Source organism: Schistocerca serialis, chromosome 6 (genome assembly GCF_023864345.2).
Source record: "Schistocerca serialis cubense isolate TAMUIC-IGC-003099 chromosome 6, iqSchSeri2.2, whole genome shotgun sequence".
Taxonomy (NCBI): domain Eukaryota; kingdom Metazoa; phylum Arthropoda; class Insecta; order Orthoptera; family Acrididae; genus Schistocerca; species Schistocerca serialis.
The window spans coordinates 418,761,534-418,786,916 of record NC_064643.1 but is presented as its reverse complement, the minus strand read 5'-3'; the positions used below and the strand labels follow the sequence as shown (position 1 = coordinate 418,786,916).

General features: G+C 37.6%; 1 protein-coding gene across 1 annotated transcript in view; it reads left to right on the top strand.

Annotated features, from left to right (window-relative positions):
• LOC126484898 (neural-cadherin-like) overlaps nucleotides 1-24,805 on the top strand; it is a 324,021-nt gene extending 299,216 nt beyond the window's left edge. Inside the window, exons 30-31 of the mRNA XM_050108497.1 lie at nucleotides 5,189-5,309; nucleotides 24,581-24,805. Coding sequence (XP_049964454.1) covers nucleotides 5,189-5,309; nucleotides 24,581-24,632 — 173 coding nt within the window. The 3' untranslated portion in view covers nucleotides 24,633-24,805. The remainder of the gene's footprint in view (nucleotides 1-5,188; nucleotides 5,310-24,580) is intronic.
• The last annotated feature ends 578 nt before the right edge of the window (nucleotides 24,806-25,383 follow it).

Genomic DNA, 25,383 nt, shown 5'->3' with positions numbered 1-25,383 from the left:
GTCATAAAACAACTGAAATCATCTGATAGCTTAGATATATATGGCATATCATCCAACCTGCTAAAAAAAGTGTGTGACTGCATTCTCTACCCCTTAACCCATTGCATAAACAAGTGCTTACTTGAGGGATATTTTCCTGATGAGTTAAAACTGTCTAGGATCGTCCCAGTATACAAAAAGGGAGATAAAGACTCTCCATCTAGCTACAGGCCTATTTCAATAGTACCCACAGTCTCCAAGGTAATAGAATGCATCATGTACCAACAATTATCATCTCACTTTGAGAATCTAGGAATAATTAATGCTACACAATACGGGTTTAGGAAGAATCTGTCGACCATTGATGCAATCAACACGGTAGTCAGTTACATCCTCAAAGTTTTTGAGAGCAAAGGCTTTGCTCAGGTCTCATTCTGTGACCGGAGCTGTGTTGAGCACATGCCACTACTAGAGAAACTAGAATTCTACTGCATCAAAGAAAACAGTCTCAGACTATTAAGAAGCTTATCTCAACAACCGTAAACAGGTAGTTTGTGTTGGTAAGGAAATGTCAAACATAGAAAATGTTAAAGTAGGTGTGCCTCAGGGATCTGTACTGTGGCCCTTCCTGTTTCTGATAATGGTCAATGACCTCCCCTCGTTTATTAGATCCACCACTGTATTGTATGCAGATGATACGACTTTTCTCCATAGCAGTAACAGTCTTAATGATCTTAAAACCTATGCTGAAAATACACTCACTCATGCAGCATATTGGTTCAGAGCAAATAGTTTCCTGCTAAATGAAAATAAAACTCAGCAGATAATCTTCACTCTAAGAGACAAGACACTATCTGATGACCCTAGTTCTGTTAAATTCCTGGGAGTTTATTTAGACGAAAAGTTATCCTGGGGCCAACATGTAAACTATATTAGTAGTAAACTATCTAGAGTAATTTATTTATTAAGACAACTCAGAAATTGTGTACCTGAAACATACATCAGATCATCTTATTTTGCATTTTTCCAGAGTATAATATCCTATGGCATTATCTTGTGGGGTAACTGCAGTCATATACATGACATCCTATTATTGCAGAAGAAAGCCATTAGGATAATTACAAATTCTTCACATAAGGCTCACTGCAAACCCTTATTTACTAAACAAAAAATTATGACTGTAATAAACCTCTATATATACAATGTCTTAATCTTTACGAAGAAGAACCTACAAGATGTGAAACGTAGAGAAAATGTACATTGTTACAACACAAGAAGCATCAAACACATATACACGCCTTACCACAGACTATCAAAATCAATAAATAGCTATGAAGTCACAGGGCACAAGCTATTTAATAAGCTGCCACATGCCATACAGGATCTTCCTGAACATACATTCAAAGAAAGACTGCATGAATGGTTTATTGCCCACCCGTTCTATGATATCAATGAATTCTTCAACTGTAAAATGCAGTAATCCAACAGATGACCCACTGTACATTTACTGTAATATAAGCTAAAATATTTCAGTAGTCAATACATTATCACACTGTATTATAAATTGTAACTTCATTTGATGTTGTCAATTGCTGTAATGGCCTAAAGACAATAAAATCTTTATTATTATTATTATCACTCAAGCTATTTATTCTGGTGGGTCCTATCGATGGAGAAGTAACCTATGCATCTTAGGATAGTGTGCTACTAGGAGCCTTACTGGAGTTATTTAATCTCCTTTCAGTGGCTCAAGAAAGTTACCTATGGTCAGTTTGTTGTTCTTCAACAAATGTAGCCCTCCCTTGAGCCTCTTATCACAAGGTCCTTTGTCTCAAAAGGGAAGTGATAGAATGCTGTAGCACAGTTTGTCTCATGCAGGCATCCTTGGCAATTTTATCTGAGTTCTCAATACCAAAATGTCATAGTATGCAGCAGAATGACACTTGCAGTTGGAAAAGGGAATTCAAGATTTTGTGGACTTTTAATCTACTGTGTAAATAGACTCGACAATTAGAAGAACATTTATGGAGTTAAAGGAGGTGAGGAATTTCATAGCTCATTTGTATCTGATTCTGTTCTAATCCCATTAAGATCACATATAACTTTGCATCATTAACTGAAAATTTGTTTGCTAAATTATCTTGAGTGCACTTTCAGTGAATACTGCAGAGCAGCTGATGGGGTCTGAGTGTTTGGAGTCATCTATTTAAACCTCATATAATACCTAAAATTTAATAAAATATTCATTCAGAAACATAGTGAGTTGCTCCTATATCCCAGCAATTCTACAGCTAATTAGGTCCTCTTCAGTGACCAGGATCGTGACTTAATCCACTCTCAATTAAGCATTATGTCTCTATGTCTCAGTATGTGAGAATCCCATATGGCCTCATAGCTTTGGGTTGATTTGTAAAGATGTACTCCAGTGCTATATGAGATTCCACTTACTGTTGGTGATAAATAAAAGCCTGGCACAGCAAGGAGAGCTGTACTGGTTTACATATGGTGTCTCACCGGCCTGAGCATGTCTAGAACTGATTTCTGTCTAGGTCTGATCTCAAATAGAGCTATTGTCAGTCTGATCCCCTCATAATGAATAAAGAAAATAATTTTTTGAGTATGAAGTATTTGCTTTTCCATAAACCATGTGCCTATAATTGAGCCAGGGTTACACAAAAGACTTGTACAAGGTGTGCAAATGAGCTCTGTCAGCTTCCCTTGAGATATGGCTAAGGAACTTTATAAAATTAATGTGTCTTTTGCCCTTTGGGTTTTCGATTTCCTATGCACAGTGATCATGTTAGCCTGTGAACTGATGGAGTCCCTACAATTTTTTAAGAAAATCTGAATCCCAAAATTTTGCTTAATCCCCAATCACTTAATAGTGATTAAACCTCTTATTGCCCTAATAATAATTCTTAGAATAATAATTATTCAAATGAATGTTCTAGATTGAATACAGTGTGACATTATTATTATTGGGGCAGTTTTTTGTCATGTTATCATTGTTCTCAATGTATGATATAGTAAGTGCTGAAAATTGAATTCTTATGTAATAATAAAGTGTAACAGTAGTTAATACTACTATAATTGTTGTTAGGGTTGATATGTTATTTTCTATAAATGATCATATTACAAATCACTGTGGTAGAAATCCAAGGAAGGGAGGTAATCTCCCAACTACATCAAGTTAAGTGGATACCAAAGAGGAACCAATCTAATGGTAAAAATGACGACAGACATGACTGATACAGTGCTTGAAAAGATATTTATACTTGAAGGACTGAATGAATGTAAGACATTGTCCATGAAATTTCTCTTTGTGGAATTTTGATAGAATGTTATGCCTCCAAATAATACTGCATGCTTTTTCTATGTCAAAGAAAACACCAGCCAAGTGTTGCATGTTAAACAGGGTGGTTGTGTGGCAAGATCAACAGATGATACAATATCTCCAGTATTTTGTGCAGTTGGTAATTATAATTTCTTGGGTGCACATCAGATTTTAGAGGGGCATGAGAAACATAAAAAATTCTCTTTGTGGCTGGTTTTGATTAAAAAGAATGGTCACATTCCTCTTAGCAGCTACCAAGTGTTGCAGTTTGATGTACTGAAGCTAATCACTAACAAGAATAATGTCCAGTTCTTAGACAGATCAAGCTGCAGATTCCATGAGGACTCGACCTGTCTAATATGCTGTATGACTACAGATATTATGTGTTAGGAATGCAAAAGCACAACAATATTCATTCACATTAAAAGGAACACAAAAGTCAGGGCAGAACACCAAAAATATTTATGTGCAATACTGAGGAAAACAGTGAGGAGTATAAAAGTACAGCTACTCTATATGAATACTTGCTATGTAGACATACACTTATTAAGTGTAGCTGCTAAAAACACCAATGGCGTCCACCATCACCGAATAAGTAATGTAATACACTGGGTAGCAGCTGCTGAATGGTTAAACTTCTGTTCACTTACATGTTTTTCTTCTCATGTGAACTATATTTCACTCAATATTATGGTGTAAGTCTTACGAACTAGTCTATTTAAGGTGCTTCTCATTCCATTGACTGCTGTGATGTTAACAGACATATTTCTCCAATTTATGTAGCTAATCAGTTAACCTGTATTACTATCTGAAGAGTTTTCTTTAGTCAATGATTTTCTTGCACCTTTTGAATCATTGCTAAATATCTAGTAATATTTAAATGTCTTGCCAACAGCTACACTGCTGATAATGGGTCTTTTTAGCATATAGGGGACCTTTGTAACACAACATAACCAGTACAAGAGTAGTAATATCAGGTTTAAATCAGCTATGTCACATTGTATAAGTAGTTCAGGAAAAAGTCCTAAAAATGTTCTTAATTTTTTGCTGCAGACTTATTTTCCTAATTTTGTTATTGTAAATGGAAAATTTATGTATCCACATAGATTAAATATGCCACATCCACTTGAAAGGGATTTTGAGTTGAGCAGACTTCAATCTGTTAGTCGGAAACTAGTGAAATTCAGTCTACAAAAGAGATTGCTTACAAATCACTTGTATGACCCATCCTAGAATACTGCTCGTGTGCGAGACCTGTAGCAAATAGGACTAAAGGGGTTATTTAACATATACTGAGGAGGACAGCATGGATGGTCACAGGTTTGTGTGACCCATGGGAGAGGGTCACGGTGATGTTGAAAGAAGTGAATTGGCAGACTTTTGAAGATAGATGAAAAACTAACCTTAGAAAGCCTGCTAGCAAATTTCAAGAACTGCCTTAAATGATGACTAGGAATATACTAAAATCCCATATATATTATTCCCATAGGGTTCATGAGGACAAGATTACATTAATTACAGCATGCATAGAGGCATTTAAACAATCATTCTTCCTGTGTTTCATATGTGAATGGAATGGGAAAAAGTGGGGTGCATCCTCTGCTATGTACTTCACAGTGGTTCACAAAGTATAGACGTAGATATAGATGAGAATTTGTGATTATGTACAGTCTATTGTGCTGGGGAAAAGAAGAATGTGATGCTGTTGGAAAATATAAGAAAAAATAGAAGGTGACAAAGATATGAATTCAGAATGTATTGTCAAGACAGGCAGGGAGAAAGCTGAACATTGTTTCCTGTGCAGCAATTTGATGTTACTCTTGACTTGACCTGTTTCAGCAGAATTAAGTGGCAATATAAGACACCTTGTTACAGGGACAGAAGAAGGAGACCAAGAATTTGATTTCCTGAGCAAATGGGGGCCAAAGTTTCATAAATTGGTGCACTCATACAGACATAAACCCACAGAAAGTGAAGAAGAGGGTCAACAAGAAATGTAAGTATATATGAAGACATACATCTTGCTAACTGGAATGCTGTAATAGGTTTATGTTTCAACTGGTGACACCAATGACTGTTATGCTGTTCTGGCTTAATAATATGCAGGGCCTATCAATTGCTGACCCAAATAATGAGCAGAACTTTGTGACTGCAACTGTACTGCTACTTCATTTATATGTATCCCCAACTATATCCTCATCAGTATCTATTCTGCATTTGTAAGATACATTTATAAATAATTACACAACCACTGACACTCACATTGTCCCCTTCTATGGTTACTTGGTCATGGGCTTATTAGAAGAATTCTCCCAAGTCAACCAGAACTCTAAACCACTTCATTTGATTTAAATAAACAGATGATGCCTTTTGATCTACACCCAGAGCCAGGACACTTTACCCTCATTCCTTTGCAACTTCATGACATTTAGTTTGTTTCATATGTCCTCTTCTGTTCAGTAAGGCACATTTGTTGTCATTAACTATTATCTCACTGGTGGATCCAAAAGAATCTCGATCCATTTTAAGACAACTAACCACTGATAATACCTTCACTTTGATAGCTGCCACTGATTCCACAAGAAAAATCTGCCTTGCAGTCTTGCTACTCATCCTCAGTAAATTTGCAGTAATGAGCAATTTGCCACACTTTATGTTGTAGGTCTTACCAAGCACTCCACTGTAAGATGCTACTCTAAAAACCTAATACATAAATAGACATGTCATACCCTCCTATACTTTGAAAGTACTTACCACACACCCCAGCCAGCAACAAAGGTGCATTCACCTCATTACAACTTACACAACTGAATCACACAGTGAAATTAGTGATTATTCCCTTAAATGATTCCTACCACTCCCAAGCAGATATCCTACTATCTCCGCAACCTACCTTCTTATTCCCAGTCTGTTGAGACGTGAGACATTTCTGTGTGATAGGTCTAGTGTCACTAGTGAAAGTAACCATGTAGTATAACAACTTCACCACTAGATGTTTACCTCTATAAATATGACTGTTCATGCTATCTTTATACTAAAGAAACTTCAGATGTGCAAGTACTAAATGAATCTTATGAATACGATAAGATTCTTGCAAATATCTTGTCATAAAACAGTGTCACTTGATCTGAGAAAGGTGACAACTTGTGCAGGAAATGTACAACTGAAGTCTGATGTTTAAGTCAATGAATATGATTACTCATACTACCTTTATGTTAGGAAATTTCAGATGTGCAGGTACTAAATGAATCTTACGAATACAGTTAGATTTTTGCAAATATCTTGTAATAAAAGAGTGTCACTTGATCTGAGAAAAGTGACAACTTGTGCAGCAAATGAACTACTGTAGTCTGCTATAAGTTGAGGTCCTTTACCAGGGTGGTTAAGTCCTGACACAAGCAGCAAACATTTGTGTCTTTCATCTCACTGGAGGGCGAGAAAGATGGTAGGGACTGGGCTATCAGAATTAAATACTGCTTCAGTCGTTGTGGTAGCTGAAAAAATTTGTCATTAGTGTTACTCAGTTTGTTGCATACACTGTAAACAATGCTGCAGTAGAATCCACAGAATAGTTTTTGATACATTGATAACCAAAGCAACGGAGGTACAAGTGAGACTAGCAAATCCAAAAGACCTAAATAGTGCATGAAGTTCATAAAAGTGACACAAACTCTCAAATAGGATCCAAGTGTGATCCAGTTCCAGTTGCAGTGAGAGTCCAGTTACTGAACTCATGCATGTATTGAAGGCCAGCATACTGTCCATTGCAAACAAAATCTAATAGCTCGAGGTCATATTTGTACACACTGCTGCAAGACTGGCTCTGTCCAGATCCCACAATACCAACACTGAAGGCATGATTTTAATAGCAGATGGGTATGCTTAACTTCAGGAGTGCCAACACCATTGTAGTTTCAACTTTGAAACTAATTAAACATGTGCCCGACCAGGACTCAAACCTGGGACCTTGCCTTGATGGGCAAGTGGTCTAACAATTGAGCTGTTTAAGCATGACTCACGACCTGCCCCCGCAGCTTTACGTCTGCCAGTGCCTCATCACCTACCTTCCAAACTTCACAGAGGTTCTCCTGCATACCTTGCGGGACAAACACTACTGTAAGAAAGGATATTATGGAGACATGGCATAGCCACAGCCTGTGGGCTTGTTTCCACCAGAATGAATTTTCACTTGGCAGCAGCATGTATGCTGATGTGGAACTTGCTGGTGGATTAAAACTGTGTGCTGAGCTAGGACTTGAATCTAAGACCTTTGCCTTTTACAGCCAAATGCTCTACTAACTGAGTTGTCCAAGCAGGACTTAAGACTTTCCCTCACAGCTTTACTTTCACTGTTGCCTCATTCTTGTCTCTCATTGGGATTCAAAAATTTAAAAGTGGAGAAAAATTTTCCTTTTCAAGATAGATTAGATCTTTGTTGGCCCAGGTAATCATGCAGCATAAGTCAGTGTGTAACAAAATGTAATATTACAGAATTTCAATTTACATTAATTACACTATTTCACATTAAATGTTCATTAAGTTAAGTACAGAATATTTATTGTACAAGTAGAAAGCAGAAAGAGCATATACTTTACAGGTAAATTGATATTTGTGGATGACATCGGAAGTTCACTGAGGCTTTTTGCGGATGATGCTGTGGTGTATCAAGAGGTTGTAACAATGGAAAATTGTACTGAAATGCAGGAGGATCTGCAGCGAATTGACGCATGGTGCAGGGAATGGCAATTGAATCTCAATGTAGACAAGTGTAATGTGCTGCGAATACACAGAAAGATAGATACTTTATCATTTAGCTACAAAATAGCAGGTCAGCAACTGGAAGCAGTTAATACCGTAAATTATCTGGGAGTACGCATTAGGAGTGATTTAAAATGGAATGATCATATAATGTTGATCGTCGGTAAAGCAGATGCCGGACTGAGAATCATTGGAAGAATCCTAAGGAAATGCAATCCGAAAACAAAGGAAGTAGGTTACAGTATGCTTGTTCGCCCACTGCTTGAATACTGCTCAGCAGTGTGGGATCCGTACCAGATAGGGTTGATAGAAGATATAGAGAAGATCCAACGGAGAGCAGCGCGCTTCGTTACAGGATCATTTAGTAATCGCGAAAGCGTTACGGAGATGATAGATAAACTCCAGTGGAAGACTCTGCAGGAGAGACGCTCAGTAGCTCGGTACGGGCTTTTGTCAAAGTTTCGAGAACATACCTTCACCGAAGAGTCAAGCAGTATATTGCTCCCTCCTACGTATATCTCGCGAAGAGACCATGAGGATAAAATCAGAGAGATTAGAGCCCGAACAGAGGCATACCGACAATCCTTCTTTCCACGAACAATACGAGACTGGAATAGAAGGGAAAACCTATAGAGGTACTCAAGGTACCCTCCGCCACACACCATCAGGTGGCTTGCGGAGTATAGAGGTAGATGTAGATGTAGATGTAGACATTATCGTCTACATGGTAGATAATTAAGGTACTTAAAGGTACCAACATTTATATAATACATCACTGAAAGAACTCTTGCAGGCTATAGAAGCAGTGATGAATCAGATATGCCTTAGCAGCTGACCTGAACTTTGTCAGGTCATTTATTGACTTAATTTCTGGGGGAAACTTATGCCAAATAACTTTACCATAATGTGAGGTTTCTTTTTTATTTAAGCTGGTATTCACTGACACTGTTTGAAAATTCCCTTTTTGCCTTTGTTATGGGAGTGAACACTTTCATTTTCTGGGAAGAGAATGGGATTTTTCAGTAAACATTTTTCACAAAAACAGGCATCTCATACACATAGATCTGTGGAAGTGGGAGGATTTCCAGCTGTTTAAAGAGTGGTCTACAGGTTTTTCTCAATTTTATACCTTCCATTATTCTTGTAATCCTTTCTTGTAGACCAACAGCTTTTATCTGAGGGAAGAGTTACCCCAGAAAATAATTTTATAGTTAAGTTTTGAGTATATACGGGGTGTCCCAGAAATGTTGCGACAAACTTCTAGAGAAGGTGGCGCACATCATAAGGTTTGAGAATTGCACTGCAAGCCATGGCTAAAAATATCAGCTGTAAGCAATAGCAGAGGTCAAAGATTAGAAAGGAAACAAGAGAGTGATTAATTTGAAACATTTATTGGATATAATGAGTACACACAGTGTACCACATGAATACAGCCCTAATGTTACAACAGATTCTTGCAATTTTCACCATCCAAGACCATGCATGCCTGACACTGATGGAGCATTGACAGCCTGGACATGCTTGAACAAACCAGGAGTTTCTTTGACTGGAGCGGTTGTGCAGACTATTCTCATGATGAGATCCATTTCAGACACCACAGCATCATGATATGTGATAGATTTCATGGCTCCCCACAGAAAGAGATTAAGGCTTGATAAATCTGGTGAGCATGGGGGCCAGGGAACCAGTCCACTACACCCAATCCATTGATGTGGAAATGACCTGTTCAAATGCCTATGTACAGCCAGTCCAAAATCAGCAGGTGCCCCACATGTTGGAACCAATATGCTGTGCCTCACATTTTCTGTAAAATTTCAAGAAGTACCTGCTCCAGAGAGGTCTGATAATTCATGGCAGTCAAGTGGGATGGTGAAAGTTATGGCCTGACTATGCAGCTGCCAACCATACCTGCTCACACATTAACTGTGAAACGATGTTGTGCCGCACAGAATGGGGTTTTTCTGATGCCCAGAAATGCTTATTGTGGTGATTGAAAACACCATCGCTAGTCAATGTGGCCTCATCAGTGAACATCACATAAGATGGGAAATGCATATGTTGGTCACTTTGATGCAGAAACTACTGGTGCAAAACACACATGTATGGGATGGTCATCAGTGAGCACCCTTAGGAGATGAAAGGCTTTTAAAGACTTGGCATTCAAAGCTTGTTGGGAACTGCTTCGAGACATTCTTAAGTCCAATGCAATGACACATATGCTGGCACTTGGATTAGTCTGCACACCTCCCAACACACTTTCTTCCACAATGACCAAATGCGCCAATCGTGGCCTGCCCTCAGTAGCCCAACAGCTTCTTAACTACCCATATTCACACAAATTTTGATGCAGATGTGCAAACGAAGTGTGGTACAGTTATTGTGTCTCTGGGAAGTGTTCTTGATAAATGGATCCACTGGCTCATCCATTGCACTCAGCTGCTCCACACATTAAGTGAAAGTTTGCAACCTCAAAGTTCATATACCATTCCACTTACCTTGTGTACTGGCTGGCACTCAAATGAGGAAATCCTCATGTTCCCCTCCAGTACTATTGTGTGCAGCACCACCTAGTGGTGTACAATCATGTTTGCAGCCATAGATTGCTACGCAGTTCTCAATCCTTTTGATGTGCTCCACCTCCCTTAGAAGTTAGTCGCTACATTTCTGGGACACACTGTGTAGACAAAGCATAAAGTTTTCAGACAACCTTGTTGCAGCATCCTTTGAATACCATCATTAAGTAGCACGCAGTGCTTAATTTCTCATTCGCTTTTTTAATATGTGCCTCCCTTTTACGATTATTTTGGAGCCTAAAACAAAAGACTTTGCATTGTCTACACTCCAAAGTTCTCTATCAGATATCTGAATCTGAACAGTCTGCTCAGTGTTCTTCACATTGCAGAAATTTACTGTCACTGTCTTACTTGGATGTACAGTAGAGTGTCGATTATCTGAACGTCGGTCAATCGAACGACCGCTTAACCGAACTGTGTACTCGCTTGCACCTGTTACTCTCCCACCCTACTGTCCATCATCACCCTCATTCCCAAACCACGTTTCCCACAGTAGTTGCCATACTGGGCCACCACTGGCAGAACATTGCTTCTAATGGGGCCTTCACAAGGTGCTGCTGAGTGGCCAAGCCGCCAGTCGCTGTGTTTCAACAATCAGCACACTTCTGTCGGCTTGGCACTGGCAGTAGAAGTAGCGGCAGTATCAAAGCTGTTCACAGCAACAGCTGCGCCAGCTTAGAGTTGAGGTGTGCCGCTCCGCTCAGTTTGAAGGATTGCGCACCCTCGGTGCAAACAGTCACCTTCTGGTCTCTGTTACGACCACTTGTGTGCTGCTGCGTGAAGATCTGAACTTGACAATACAAAATGCTTAAACTTAAACGTCACTGATAAAGATGACACCACCAGCATCTCTTCAATCAGTGCTCCAGAAAGTGAAGATGTAAGTATACCAACAGCTTCTGAGGCATTCACTTGTTTAGATACTGCTTTGCGATGGTTTGAAGCCCAGGATGAAAGTGACCAGTTTCAGATATCTGTAATGAAAAAAGTACGTGACTTAGCCGCTCGTAAGTGTGTAGGCTTGCTTAGACAGACAAAAATAAAGGATTTTTTTAAACATTAATTTTGTATACTGTGTGTATTGTTCATGCAAAATGCATATGTAATATGTATATATTTTTGTTTAATAAACTGTGCCACATACTATATATTCCTACTGAAGTTGCCTTTGTATGTTACTTTGTAATACTAAAAGAGATGCCTGTGGTTTTTATGAATAAATATACTGTACAGTACTTCTTTTTGGCAAGTAAACATGTACAGTCCGATTATCCGAACAAACCAGTTTTCCGAACACCCATGTCCCCCAACTACTTCGGATAATCAACGCTCTACTGCATTACCAACATGTTGTGACTGAATGAGTTTTCACTATTATTCAGTGTCTCTGCTGTACACTTCTGAAGCATTTCCATTTATTTACCACTAACTAGCACACTAGTATCATTAGCAAACTGAATGATATTCTCACAGAATTTTTTCAGGTAATTCCATAGTAGAAGTAGAAGAGATCCCAGCACTGATTTTTGTGGCACTTCGTATTTAATGGGTTCATGCTTTCAGTGATGTTGTCCTAATTTGTGGTGATACACTTCAGCCACTTGCATTTGTCCACTTATGTAGGATCTTATCAATCTTATCCAGTTGCTGGATGTTCCTGTGATGAGCATGTTGTTGGTCTCAGGCAAGAGTTTAGTGTGATCTATGATATCAGAATCCTTAGATAGATCTAGATGTATTTCACTGACACATTCACCATTACCTAGTTTTTGAAATACTTCATTTAAAAGTTCAAAATTTTCTGAACCAGTTGACTGGCCCTTTCTGAAAACACACTGTGCCATACATAACATTTTGTGCTTTTCTAGGAAATCTACCACTCTTCTTTGAAAAACTTTTTCTATGAATTTTGAGATCACATGGAGTAGAGCAAAGAGCCTATAGTTAGTCACTTTGTCCTTTTTACCTTGTTTGAATAGCAGTTTGAGCTTGGCACTTTTTAGGCATAATGGAAAAATTCCAGTTTAAAAGGAACTTTTTATCTGCACTTTCACAGCTATACACATCAACTCATGTTTCCTTCCTTTGTAGATTTATAAACTTCTCAACCTTTTTGTTGGTTTAAGGTTCATCCTATTTGCACTGTTTCTATTCATTTAGTTAAGCTCAGTGTTGAAGATATTTCAAGAAGCTGTGCATAGTGGTCACTGAAACATGAGTTGATATTTCTAGTTGTGTTGCTTACCAATACCATATCAATAGTGGTGTTGGTAGACTTGTGACTCTGGTGGGTGTATTTATAGTTGGGAGCAAGTTGTGTGTTGCAAATATCCAAAAGATCATCCCAATCTTCTGAAACTTTATTGAAGTCACTGTTAAAGCCTCCACATACCATAACTATTTTGTTCAGGTTGCTGATATCGTCAAGACTACCTTAAAGTTGTTAAGGGGACACTGTATGTCCTTTGCCGCCAATGTAAAATTATTGAATTTTGTGACCCATTACCTTGGAAACTTTTTAAGACACCAACTTCCAATTTTCCATAATATTTCTAGATACACTGAACTAGAATTATTACTAAAATTGTATTGTGGGGCATGTTATCTTTTCTTTTTCAAACACTTTATTTTTTGACAGAATTTTGTATATAAATCAACATAAAAACAAAACAACTCTGGATATTTTAATTATCCTAGTTCCATATGTGTTGAATCTCACACTCTGGCATGATGTGAAAATTTCATGTCTCTACCATCGGTACCTTTTTAGAAAACGGGCCATTTATTGCAAAAAATGTAGTCCAGAGATACTGAGGTTTAAAACTTTTTTTATTACAAATTCTTATACAGACTTTCATTTCTGCATCTTTTATGCACTAGAATTGCCCTGGTCCATAGTCTGTGTCTTCTTCAGTGTCACAACAGCCCAGTGCTTGCCTCCTCCTTTTCTTTCTTGCTTCTTTTGTCATTTGCTGAGCAGCTAGCTCTGCTTCACATACACGAAGCTCATCCAGTTCCCACAGTCCTTTAGCTGTGTTCTGTCCAAATCTTACCCCTAACTTCTCCAGAACCTTAAGTCTTTTGTAGTTCCCACCATTAAAAGGTATTACAGCATCAGGTACTGCTAACTTTAGAGTCATAAGGCTAACAAATACATTTTTAGGCACACGGCACCACATAACATTACTGAAGGACTCATTCACATTCTGGGTTGGGTTGGGTTGTTTGGGGGAGGAGACCAAACAGCAAGGTCATTGGTCTCATTGGATTAGGGAAGGATGGAGAAGGAAGTCGGCCATGCCCTATCAAAGGAACCGGCATTTTCCTGGAGCAATTTAGGGAAATCACGGAAAACCTAAATCAGGATGGCCAGACGCGGTATTGAACCGTTGTCCTCCCGAATGCAAGTCCAGTGTGCTAACCACTGCGCTGCCTTGCTTGGTATTCACATTCTGGGTCTTCCCATGTAAACACTTATTAAGTAGCTCAGGATTTGCCAAATCTCTTTAACTAGTTTTGATGGTTTGATTGCCATAATATTGTCACTTTTACCACTGCCGCCCGTTTCTAAAGTTACTTTACTTTTCGATGCACTAGGGGCTGTGGTCACTTCAGAAACATTATTGTGGTTTCCTTCACTACTAGCACACGTGTTTTCGAGTACTTCAAAAGAAAATGCAGGTCTCACATATCTGTTACCTGCAAATTTGTGTTTCTTGAAGTAACTTTTACACTTAGTCATTTTATTTATGTATAAAAAGCAATAGAAGTTAGCTTACTATAAGAACAGCCAATAATCACACTACTTTCAATGAAAACTAGTATCAGAAACAAAGGACTGATTTGTTTATTAGTAATGCCAACTTCTGAGACGTATCAGTAGGCACACGAGTTTATTTAAGTTAGTTCTACAGCAGAAATTTCAAAATCTTTTTCATACATTTCAAGCACAAAAGTTGATACCGTCTTTCACGATTACTTATGAGCAGATATTTTTGTATGAGACGAGCTGTCATAACAAAACCCTCTCTTGCTCTAACATATTGTGTTCATGTTTGCTAACATGTCATCAGTTAGCCAATGCTCACTATAGCACATAACAGATATTCTTGTAATTGGTCTGACAATAATACTTCCATTATGTCTACAGCTTTGCTTATGCCGTTTTGCAATAGACAACAGTAGCAGCAAGTGAGGTTCAGGTGGTTGGTCATAGATGTAATACAACAAGCTTAGGCATCTGTAAGCATAATGCCATAAAAATATTAGTCGATTTGTGATTGCATCATAAGGTTAATATTGATTAAGTATATCAACTTATGTACCCGTTTCTCTCCATCTGGGGGAAGCTTTAATTTTCTGCTTTAACATGAAGAAATCTGTGGCTGTGGCTCTTAAAATGATGGGTAAGACCAATGGTGAGGGAACTATTAGTGGAATAATGTGCAGAGAATGTTTTCACTGCTTTAAGAATGGTGATTTTGATGTCAAAGACCAGCATGGCGATGGAAGACAGAATGTTTTCGTAGCTACGGAAACAGATGAAGACAGTCACAGGACATTATTATTGAAAGCAATTGATGCATTTGAGCTCAACACTGAAACACAAACAGCCACAATACAGTGATAGACACATAAAGGTAATTTTGTAGCAGGTCAGTGCTCGGCCCCATGTCGCAAAACCCGTCAAAATATACACGGAAACGTTGAAATGAGAAGTCCTATCCCTCCAGCCGTATTCTCCATATGTTGCTCTCTCTGACTACCACCTTTTTTGATCAGTGGTATACAGTCTGGCCGACCAGCACTTCCGATCATATGAACAAGTGCAAAATTGAATCGATTCATGGATCCCCACAAAGGACTCCCAGTTCTTCCACCATGGGATTCGTATGCTATCCAAAAGATGGGAGAATGTAGTGGCCAGCAATGGGAAATACTATGAATCATAATTTTTCTGTAAGTTTTTGACAATAAAGCTCCAAACTTTGAAAAAATGTGTCTGAAGCAAAGTTGTAGACCTAGTAGTTTTTTGATTTTGTCTTGGAGTGAGTGGACATTTCGATGAACCACTATAAATTTGAGGCTTCTGATTGGCATATTTGAATCACCACTTACCTTTTTATGTCTGCTTTCTATTCACTTTCATCTGAAGAGCACTTCTGGTCTACAATGTGGAGGTGCTGTCTTCATCCGTGGCCAGTAAAAATTCCCACTTCTTCATGGCAGATGTCTTGCTCTAACATATTGTGTTCTTATTTGGGGGTAGTTTAAACATTACAGCATGATGCACATCTGTATCATCTGCTGGTGCAGTTGTTCCTGTAGCTGGATATGCTGCCACTCTTGGTGTTTCTTTTTTCTTTCTTCTTGGTTGTGTTGTTCCATGACTTGCCACTGTTAACAAAGCTGCTTCTCCTTCAGTACTTTCTTCTGTAACTAATGTTTCTTTGTGTTCTATTTCTGCTGAGCTGGCAGGAAAGATACTTTGCAGCCTTATTTATAGTTGCCAATGAAATTGTATCACATTTCTGACTTCTAGAAAAACACTTTTCACTAGCACTTTGATTTTCTGGCTGAGAAGTGATTTGCCCCATTTATTTACATGTGTTCCACCTGTTGTGAAGTGCTTTCTTTGACAGTGTTAAGCTTCAGTAAAGCACAAGAAAGGGTGTGCATAATGATTTTCTATTCAACCATAAAAATATGAAAACATGGACTTTGCAATTTAGACAGATAAACAGAAGATCTCAAGGAATGATAATGAATGGAAATGCAGAAAATAACTATAACAGTGATATGTTACTTGTCTGTTATTGTGCATTATGTGTGACTCTTCCTGTTTTTCAGGTCTAATAGACTTTTCACTGTTGTCCATTTTTTCCCTACATACTGGAAAGAGAAATTTATGTTTCAAAAGCATATGAGTCAGTGTAAATCTTTCCGTTGGGTCATTGTCTTGTTAATTATTATCTCTTGTATTAAGTACAGAATATATCTTTGTCTTTGCCTTCAGAATGAGTAGCTTAGAGCATTTTGTATTAAGGAGTCTTTTCTGCATTTTGTTATTTGTGATCACATGAGAAATAATTTACACGCATTGGGAAGTACAATAAATAATGTTGATCAGTTTCTGTAGCCTCTGAACAAACCACAGAAAGTTTAGTAGTGGTATTTCTTGTCATGAAATTACACTTGTAGAACATTTTGAAATTTTATTTTCGTGGGCATTCAAGGCTTCGCCATGTTTTAAGAATGAAAATAAGGTCAAATAATAAAAACATACAGCCTATTTGGACTATGTTGTAGTTCTTAAATTTTTTAGAACAGTCCAAATTTGTGCGGTTCTAAAAAATAAAGATTTTTGTTTCAGATTCTCTCTGTTTATCTGGGCACTTCTGTGTCTATGATCTCTCTTCTGAGTTTTTAAATTATACATCCCAAGGCAAAGTCTGTAACAGGGCCACTCAGATTTTTTAAAGATTGTTTGGGTTGTTATTCATCACACTATTTTTAAGAACAGGTAGTATGTAGTGGCACCCATTGTAATGAAGTTATGCACATTTCAGCTTGCTTGGCAGTCATTTGTTTCATCAGTTGGACTGAAAATGTAATTAAGCTGAAAGATGAGAATTTAAATTCAATAAATTTTTATTAGTTTATGATAGGAGTGACTGCATACAAGTGTTTGGAACATTGGCAGCAGGCTTCTGGTGACATTAACTCACAAAACAACAGTACAACAGTTCACCACTGGTTTAATGAGTTGACAGCATGGGATTAGCTCAATAAAATGTTCTCTCATTTCTACTGTGTCAGATCACATTGGGCCTATAAATGTTGAAATACAGGAAAGCCCCCTTTTTACACTTTTCAATGGACTGACTAAAAAAGTGTAAAATGCAGAGAAGTGTAAAATATAGGAAAGCTAAGGAAACACAACAAATGAAAATGTCGTTCTCTCTATATTGCTCAAAATATGAAATTAAAACAATTTAAATATTGCCTTTTTAAAAAGATCGGAAATAATTAATTGCTTCTGTTTCTTTCTCACAGCAATTAGATCTACATGTCTCTCTACAGTATACAAAGCATCAAATTGCATTATCGTTATGTGATGCATTTGCAGTGTACCGCCTCGAAGTGTTAGCAGATTCCATAGCTTCTCTACTACTTAGCACAACTGGTTCTTGGTCATAAACTTGGTCATCCTCTTCACAATCACCTCTTTCCTCCCTTATTCAAAATGTTTGGTAATGATGCTGTCTACTATTGGCACCTCTGAAGTGATGACTGAAGCATCAACTCTGAAATATTCTTGAAACACAGATGATATGCCTATACCAGTAGGCTCCGACAAATCTTCTTCCAGTGGCTCCTGTGTGTATTCTGTAAATTTAAATCCTGCTTTCATGGAACAGAAACAGTTAAAGGAGTCACACCCATCCATGCTTTGGCTAGATAATGCATAGCACCCAAATGTTATATGGTCATAGATTTGAGGTCCATGCCATTATCATGCATAAATATAGCCTTCTGGAAGAGCATTTTTTTATGTTTCCATTTAGATGAATGGACTATTTTCAGATCTAACAGCTCACTTTTACAATTAGGAGCCAGGGACACTAACTTAATATTTCCGAGCTGGAGATTGTCAGGGTGCACTGGGCATCTGTTAAGTAGCAGCATCATTTTCCTATTTTTTGCCTCGATTTTGGCATCGAATGCATGCATGGTGGATGTGAAGATATAACTGACCATCCACGCAGTGCTGTCGGAATCATAATTAGTGGGCAGAGTTCTCATATTTTTGGAACATCTTGTCTTTTTAAATTACCAAAGAAAGTAATTTTTCAGATCCATCAGCACTGACCATGACTAAAATGATCATCTCTGCTTACTCAGTCTCCCTCTGTGGCATTTCTTGCCTTTAAAACATAAGATCTCACTTTGTAATATTTTGCATGTATGTGTGTGTGTGTGTGTGTGTGTGTGTGTGTGTGTGTGTGTGTGTGTGTGTGTGTGTGTGTGATTCATCAGTCTACTGACTGGGTGGATGCAATCGACCACAAATTCCTCTTCCATTCCAACCTTTTCATCTCAGAGTAGCACTTGCAGCCCCAAACTCTATCTTCCTGTTCAGTTTTCACTCTATACATCTCCTTGTAGCAAAGTGGAAGTTATTCCCTTACTCCCTAACAGATGTCCTATCATCCTATCGCTTCTTCTTGTCAGTGTTTTCCATACATTCCTTGCCTAACTGATTCTGCTGGTAACCTCCTCATTTTTTACCTTATCAGTCCATCAAATTTTCAACATTCTTCTGATGCACCATACCTCAAATGCTTGTATTCTCTTCTGTTCTGGTTTTCCCACAGTCCATGTCTCACTTTCATAAATGCTGTGTTCCAACTGTATGTTTTCAGAAATTTCTTCCTCAAATTAAGATATATGTTTGATACCAGTATAGACTTTTCTTGGCCAGGAGTAACTCTTTACCAAATCTAGTCTGGTTTTTATGTCTTCCTTGCCCCATCCATCATGGGTTATTTTGCTGCCTAGGTTGCAGAATCCCTTAACTCCATCTGCTTCATGATCAGCAATTATGATGTTGAGTTTCTCACTGTTCTCATTTCTGCTACTTCTCATAACTTTTGTCATTCTACTGTTTACTCTCAATCCATATTCTGTACTCATTAGTCTGTTCATTCCATTCAACAGGTCCTGTAATTCTTCTTCACTCTCTGTGAGGATAGCAATGTCACCAGTGGAACGTACCACTGATATCCTTTCACCTTGAATTTTAATCCCGCTCTTGAACCTTTCTTTTATTTAAAGACTACATCCCTGTCTTTTACCCTTTTTAATCCAAGCACACCATTCATTGTCTTCCACTCTTATTGTTCCCTCATGATTCTTGTACATATTGTATATTACCCGTCTTTCCATATAGCTTACCCCTGTTTTTCTCAGGACGTCGAACACCTTGCACCATTTTATATTGTTGAACACTTTTGACAGGTCAACAGATCCTATGTCTTGATTTTTCTTCAGTCTTGCTCCAATTATCAACCACAATGTTAGAACTGACTCTCTGGTATCTTTACCTGTCCTAAGATCCTCAGTTTCCTTTTCCATTCTTCTTCACACACTTGTTGGCTCATGCAATCTTGGGAATTGTGTGGAGGATGTTTTCCCGAAGTTGATGGTATATCAGCAGTTCCACACATTCTACAAACCAATGTGAACAGTTGTCTTGTTGCCACCTGTCCCAGTGATTTTATAAGTTGTGGTGGAATATTATCTATCCCTTCTGTCATATTTAATGTTAAGTCTTCCGAAGCTCTTCTAAATTCAGATTCTAATACTGGATCCCATATCTTTTCCCTATCAACTCCAGTTTCTTCTTCACTCAAATTATCAGATAAGTCCTTCCCCTCATAGAGGTCCTCAATGTACTCTTTCCACCTGTCTGCCCTGTCCCCTGCATTTAACAACGGAATTCCCACTGCACTGTTAATGTTACTACCCTTACTTTTTATGTCTCTGAAGTATGTTTTAATTTTTCTGTATGGTGAGCGAGTCCTTCTCGTAATCATTTCTTTTTTGATTTCTTCACATTTTTCATGTAGCCATTTCGCCTTATCTTCCCTGTACTTTCTGTTTATTTCATTCGTAAGTGACCTGTATTTCATTATGCCTGAGTTTCTCTGAACATTTTTGTACTTCATTTTTTGTTGGTCAACTGAGGTATTTCTTGTGTCACCCATGGTTTCCTTGTACTTACATTTTTTTCTCCAACTTCTGTGACTGCCCTTTTTATAGATGTCCATTCTTCTCCAAATGAACTGCCTACTGAGCTATTTATTATCGCAGTGTCTATAGCCTCAGAGAAATTGAACTGCATCTCTTCAATCTCTTCATTTCTTAGTACTTCTGCGTTCCACTTCTGGATTCTGGTTGACTGGTCCCTTAAGCTTCAGACTATTTGGTAACAAAAAATAGCAGTGTAAAGAACATTAAAAAATATTTTTTGGATCATATTCTTTAAAGATATTTTACAGATCTTCTTTCCATTGGTTCACAGTTCCACTATCAACACTTACACTTTCACTACACAGTGTTACGGCGAGTTTTAAATTAATCACTCTGACTATTTGAAGCTGGGACGTTGGGCATCCTCATTTTTCGCCGCAAACTGAAGCACCTTTTCTGTCAGTATGTTGCCATCTAAGATGCGAATGTACATGTTGTAATTTTTTTTTCCACAGAAGTACATTTCCCATCTTTTCTGATCATTTCACTCATAGGCACTGCTGCAAGTTAGTGCGGAATGTGACTTTTACACTAGTGTTTGTCTGCTTATTATTACTGGTACAGTACTGTTTTTTCACGATCATTATTAGAATTGCAGCTCCCTCGTGGCATTCAAACTAACATTCACTATTTGGAAAAGGTAGAATATAAATTATTCTGACTACTTTTGGTGAAGTTTAATCTAGTGGCACATTTTATTTCAGAATTCCTGATTAAATGTGCAGTAATCATTTTTATTTTTTAGTGACAAGAGAACTTTCTGCCTAGACCTTTCCATAACTTTTTGTGGCATGTTGGCATGATTTGAAACATCACCTGTTGACTGTCTTCTTTCTTCTGTTGTGACAACTGAAATGATCTGATGGGAAAGACTCCAGTAGCTACCTTCATTCTGCTCATCAGATTGTGTTACAAAAGCTTTAATTTAAGTTCATGGTCATTTATACAAATAAGTACTGCTTTTGTAGACGGCTGTCTCTATAATGGGCTTTCACAAATTGTTGTTACTTCTGTGCGAAATATGCTAATCCATATTAGGTGTGCAGTCTGAGGTTGGTAGGACCTGATGTCAAACGTAAACGTTTCTCCTCAAGATGCTGTGCAATATGATGAGAATTTCTGCCCTCTTTCTCACCCAGGACATCCCTGAGCTGAGTGACATCCTTTTCAGCAACAAGCTTCAGAGTTCATGCCTGTTATTATCTGTTTATCAAGACTGCTAACCTAAGTATTTTAGCCAATATATTACAACATGGATATCTTTTTAATGTGGTTTCATGAAAATCTTTTGCTTCCATGTTTTATTTACACCATTGGACATGATAGGAATAAAGAAGTAAGCACACATTTGTGTGTTTTAGCACTCACCACTGCCTTCGTGATAATCTCAAGGGCATTTGCACACGGGTTTCTCTCTTAGTTCCTGTCCTGTCCAATGGTCTACATAAAACATGGAAGCAAAAGTCTTTCATGAAAACTTATTAAAAAGATATTTGTGTTCTAAAGTGAGATTTGTTATTGATAATCATTATAAAATTATGGTAAATAAAACTTTTAACACAACATGAGTTAAAATATTAAAGTTGAGAATCTTCATAAACAGAGAAAAATAAGCATGATATCTACAGCTTGTTCTTGACAAGGAGGTCACTCAGTTCAGGGTTCTCCTGAGTGAGAAACAGGGTGGAAACTGTTGTCATGTTACAGAGAATCTTGAGGAGGTATGTTTACCTCTGACATCAGGTGGTACCACCACAATACTGCATGTTTAGTGTGGATTAGCATATTGTATGAGGAAGTAACAATGATTTGTGGATGCACGTTATAGAGACAGCTGTCTTTAAAAGCAGTGTTTATTTGTACAAATGACTTTAAAATTAAATTAAAGCTGTTGTAATACAACTCAGTGAGCAGAAGGAAAGTTGCTAATAAAGTCACTATTGACAGATCGCAATTACCATTAGGGCAGTGACTCATCACAATTTCCCACCATCTCAAACACTGCAATACTGTAATGCAGGTGGCCAGGGTACAATACCCTACACACTGACAATGAAAATCTTTCTTACTACGCTAAACCAGTGCTGACTTTGAGCAGGAATACAATGCACTTTTTGGAGCAGTCTGTATGAATTAGAGTTAAAGGTTGTGATAATGCCAGAGCAGACTTAAAAATGTGGGAAATGGTGTATCCAAAGAAGAGCAGCACATTTCGTCACAGGGTTATTTGGTAAGCGTGATAGCGTTACGGAGATGTTTAGCAAACTCAAGTGGCAGACTCTGCAAGAGAGGCGCTCTGCATTGCAGTGTAGCTTGCTGGCCAGGTTTCGAGAGGGTGCGTTTCTGGATGAGGTATCGAATATATTGCTTCCCCCTACTTATACCTCCTGAGGAGGTCACGATTGTAAAATTAGAGAGATTCGAGCACGCGTGGAGGCTTTCCGGCAGTCGTTCTTGCTGCAAACCATACGCAACTGGAACAGGAAAGGGAGGTAATGACAGTGGCACATAAAGTGCTCTCTGCCACACGCTGTTGGGTCGCTTGCAGAGTATAAATGTAGATGTAGATATAGAATAGGACTTCTGTTGGAACTGACAAAAATGAACATAGAAAGCAGGAAAACGTAAAATATGGGAATGTAAAAACAAAGTTTTACTGTAATACTCTCTCCTTCCATCTTCCAGAAGACACACTATACACATTCTTCAAATGGATATGGCAAGAAATCCATAAAAACCTGCTATGACTTCAAAGAAAACACCTTGAAGACAGAAGTGGGCAGGAATGACCGGTGATGACTGCTACTGTAGAAAATGAGTTTTGAGTCAAAACTGTGACCGAGTAGAATGCTTGCTGCAGCCATTATCATATTAAAGGCACTGCTGGGAATGATTCAGCAGTTGTTTGTAAGATCCTGCATGAGAAGCTTTGAGTTAACAAGTTTTACAGAGATTCCATGCTACACCTTACAACTTCTTGAATTCTGCCTGCAAATCATAAAATAATTTAGAATCTGGATGTTGAAAAGCAATACCAATATTTTATGTAGCAAATTGCTGATGATAATGAAACTGAGTGATGAGTGTGTCTCTGGTTGTACCCAGAAATGGACTACCTGTCAAGAATGGAAGCAGTGCTGTGAGTGGAGAGAAGAATTACAGTATCACCACATTCTTTGTGGGAAATCATAAAACCAAATCTGTTTTGCATAAGATCAGGCTGCCTCATGATAACAAGTGATTTGAATAGACATAATAGCTCATAGAACATGAGATCATGAAGTGCTGTAAAAATAATAGGTTCTGATGAGGTAACATATTTTTAAAAGGAACTATAGTTGCATTTGCTTTTATTGTCTTTGTACAATATCACAAATGTCTCATCTCCTTTTAACTTAGCATACAAACAGGTTGGTAAGTTTTTAGATACACATATTCATCAAAAGTTAATCTGGAAAAAACTGTATAATAGATCTATTAAAATATGTAGGTACAGCTTCTGTTTCCATAAGAATAATTGCCAACTTTGGAGTTACAGAAGTCATTAAGGTACATCTTTTGCATATTTTCATTCATTGATGTCTTATGGGGTAATATTCTAGGGTAACTTCTCATCTAGGCAGAAGGTGTTCAGTGCAAAAGAGAAAGTGAGGTCCACACACATGAATCTTGCAGGTATCTCTTTAAGCATCTCTGAGTAGTAATTACACCCTCACACTATATTTATTCCCTTACGAAATTTGTTGTCAGCAACCCATTTGCATTTGAGAGTAACAGAAATTTTCACAAGGGAAAGTGATATGCATTATCCTTTAATGAATATAACTTTGGAACAGAAAGGAGTGAAATACGCAGCTATAAAACTCTTGGATGATCTGTGCATTGAAAGAAAGTGTCTGACAGATATCAGAAGTGTTTTGATAAGTGCATTAAAGTCTTTTTTTCTTAAAAACTCCTTCTGTATCATAGAGTCACTTTTGAATAGAAATAATTTCTTGTTTTTATGGAAAAAGCCTATGCTGTGTTGAAATGTTCCACATCATAAAGTGTACAGAGAATATGATTTATGGAACAAATAACTAACTAAACTAACTAATACAAATTCATTATTTTATTGCAGGTTTGTGGACTGTCAACAAAAATCGCTGAGTAATATTTCATACAACTCCTGACAGGCTATTGCAATTCTGTAAAATTTTCTGACATCTTTACAAAAAACACCACAGTGCCTTATCCATAACAAACTTACTAAAGTGAATGTGTGAGTTAACTTAATTGACTTTACCTTATGTTAACATGTACACTTTTGATCTGAAATGTCCTGCTATAATACCAAATTCACTGTTCCAACACAATTACTAAAAAAGAGTTCTTTCAAAACATTTATTAACATTAAGTTTAATGTGTTATTTGTTTACACTGTTTTTTGCACAGGCTGGATATCACGGCCATTGAAGAAATTTTTACACATGCTTTAATGAAAACAAGATATGTTACATCAGTTGGTAAATGAGCTAACTGGAATATTAAAACAGTGACATTTCATAATACAATGTGTGAAGACATTTATTTGAGCTTTTCTCTTAAAGTAATTCACACAAACTTTAAAGACTGATGTATTTATGTACTAATTTTTAAAATATAACCAAATAAAACCTGATTGTAAAAATAAACTTAGCATACTATTTCTGTATGTTTACAAGACATCGGGACAGTATTTAAGAAGTATTTAATTTGAAGGAAAAAAAGTCTAGTTTCAGAGGTGTGATGTATTTCAACTTAATTTTTACCCAGAGACCATTTAGTTCCAAGTATGTGTTCTAGTTCTCCAAGCTATGGTTTCAAATAATTACAGTTATACACATTTACTGTGTTGGGATAATTTTAAAATGGCAGAAATTCCTAGTTTTAGTCATGTATGTT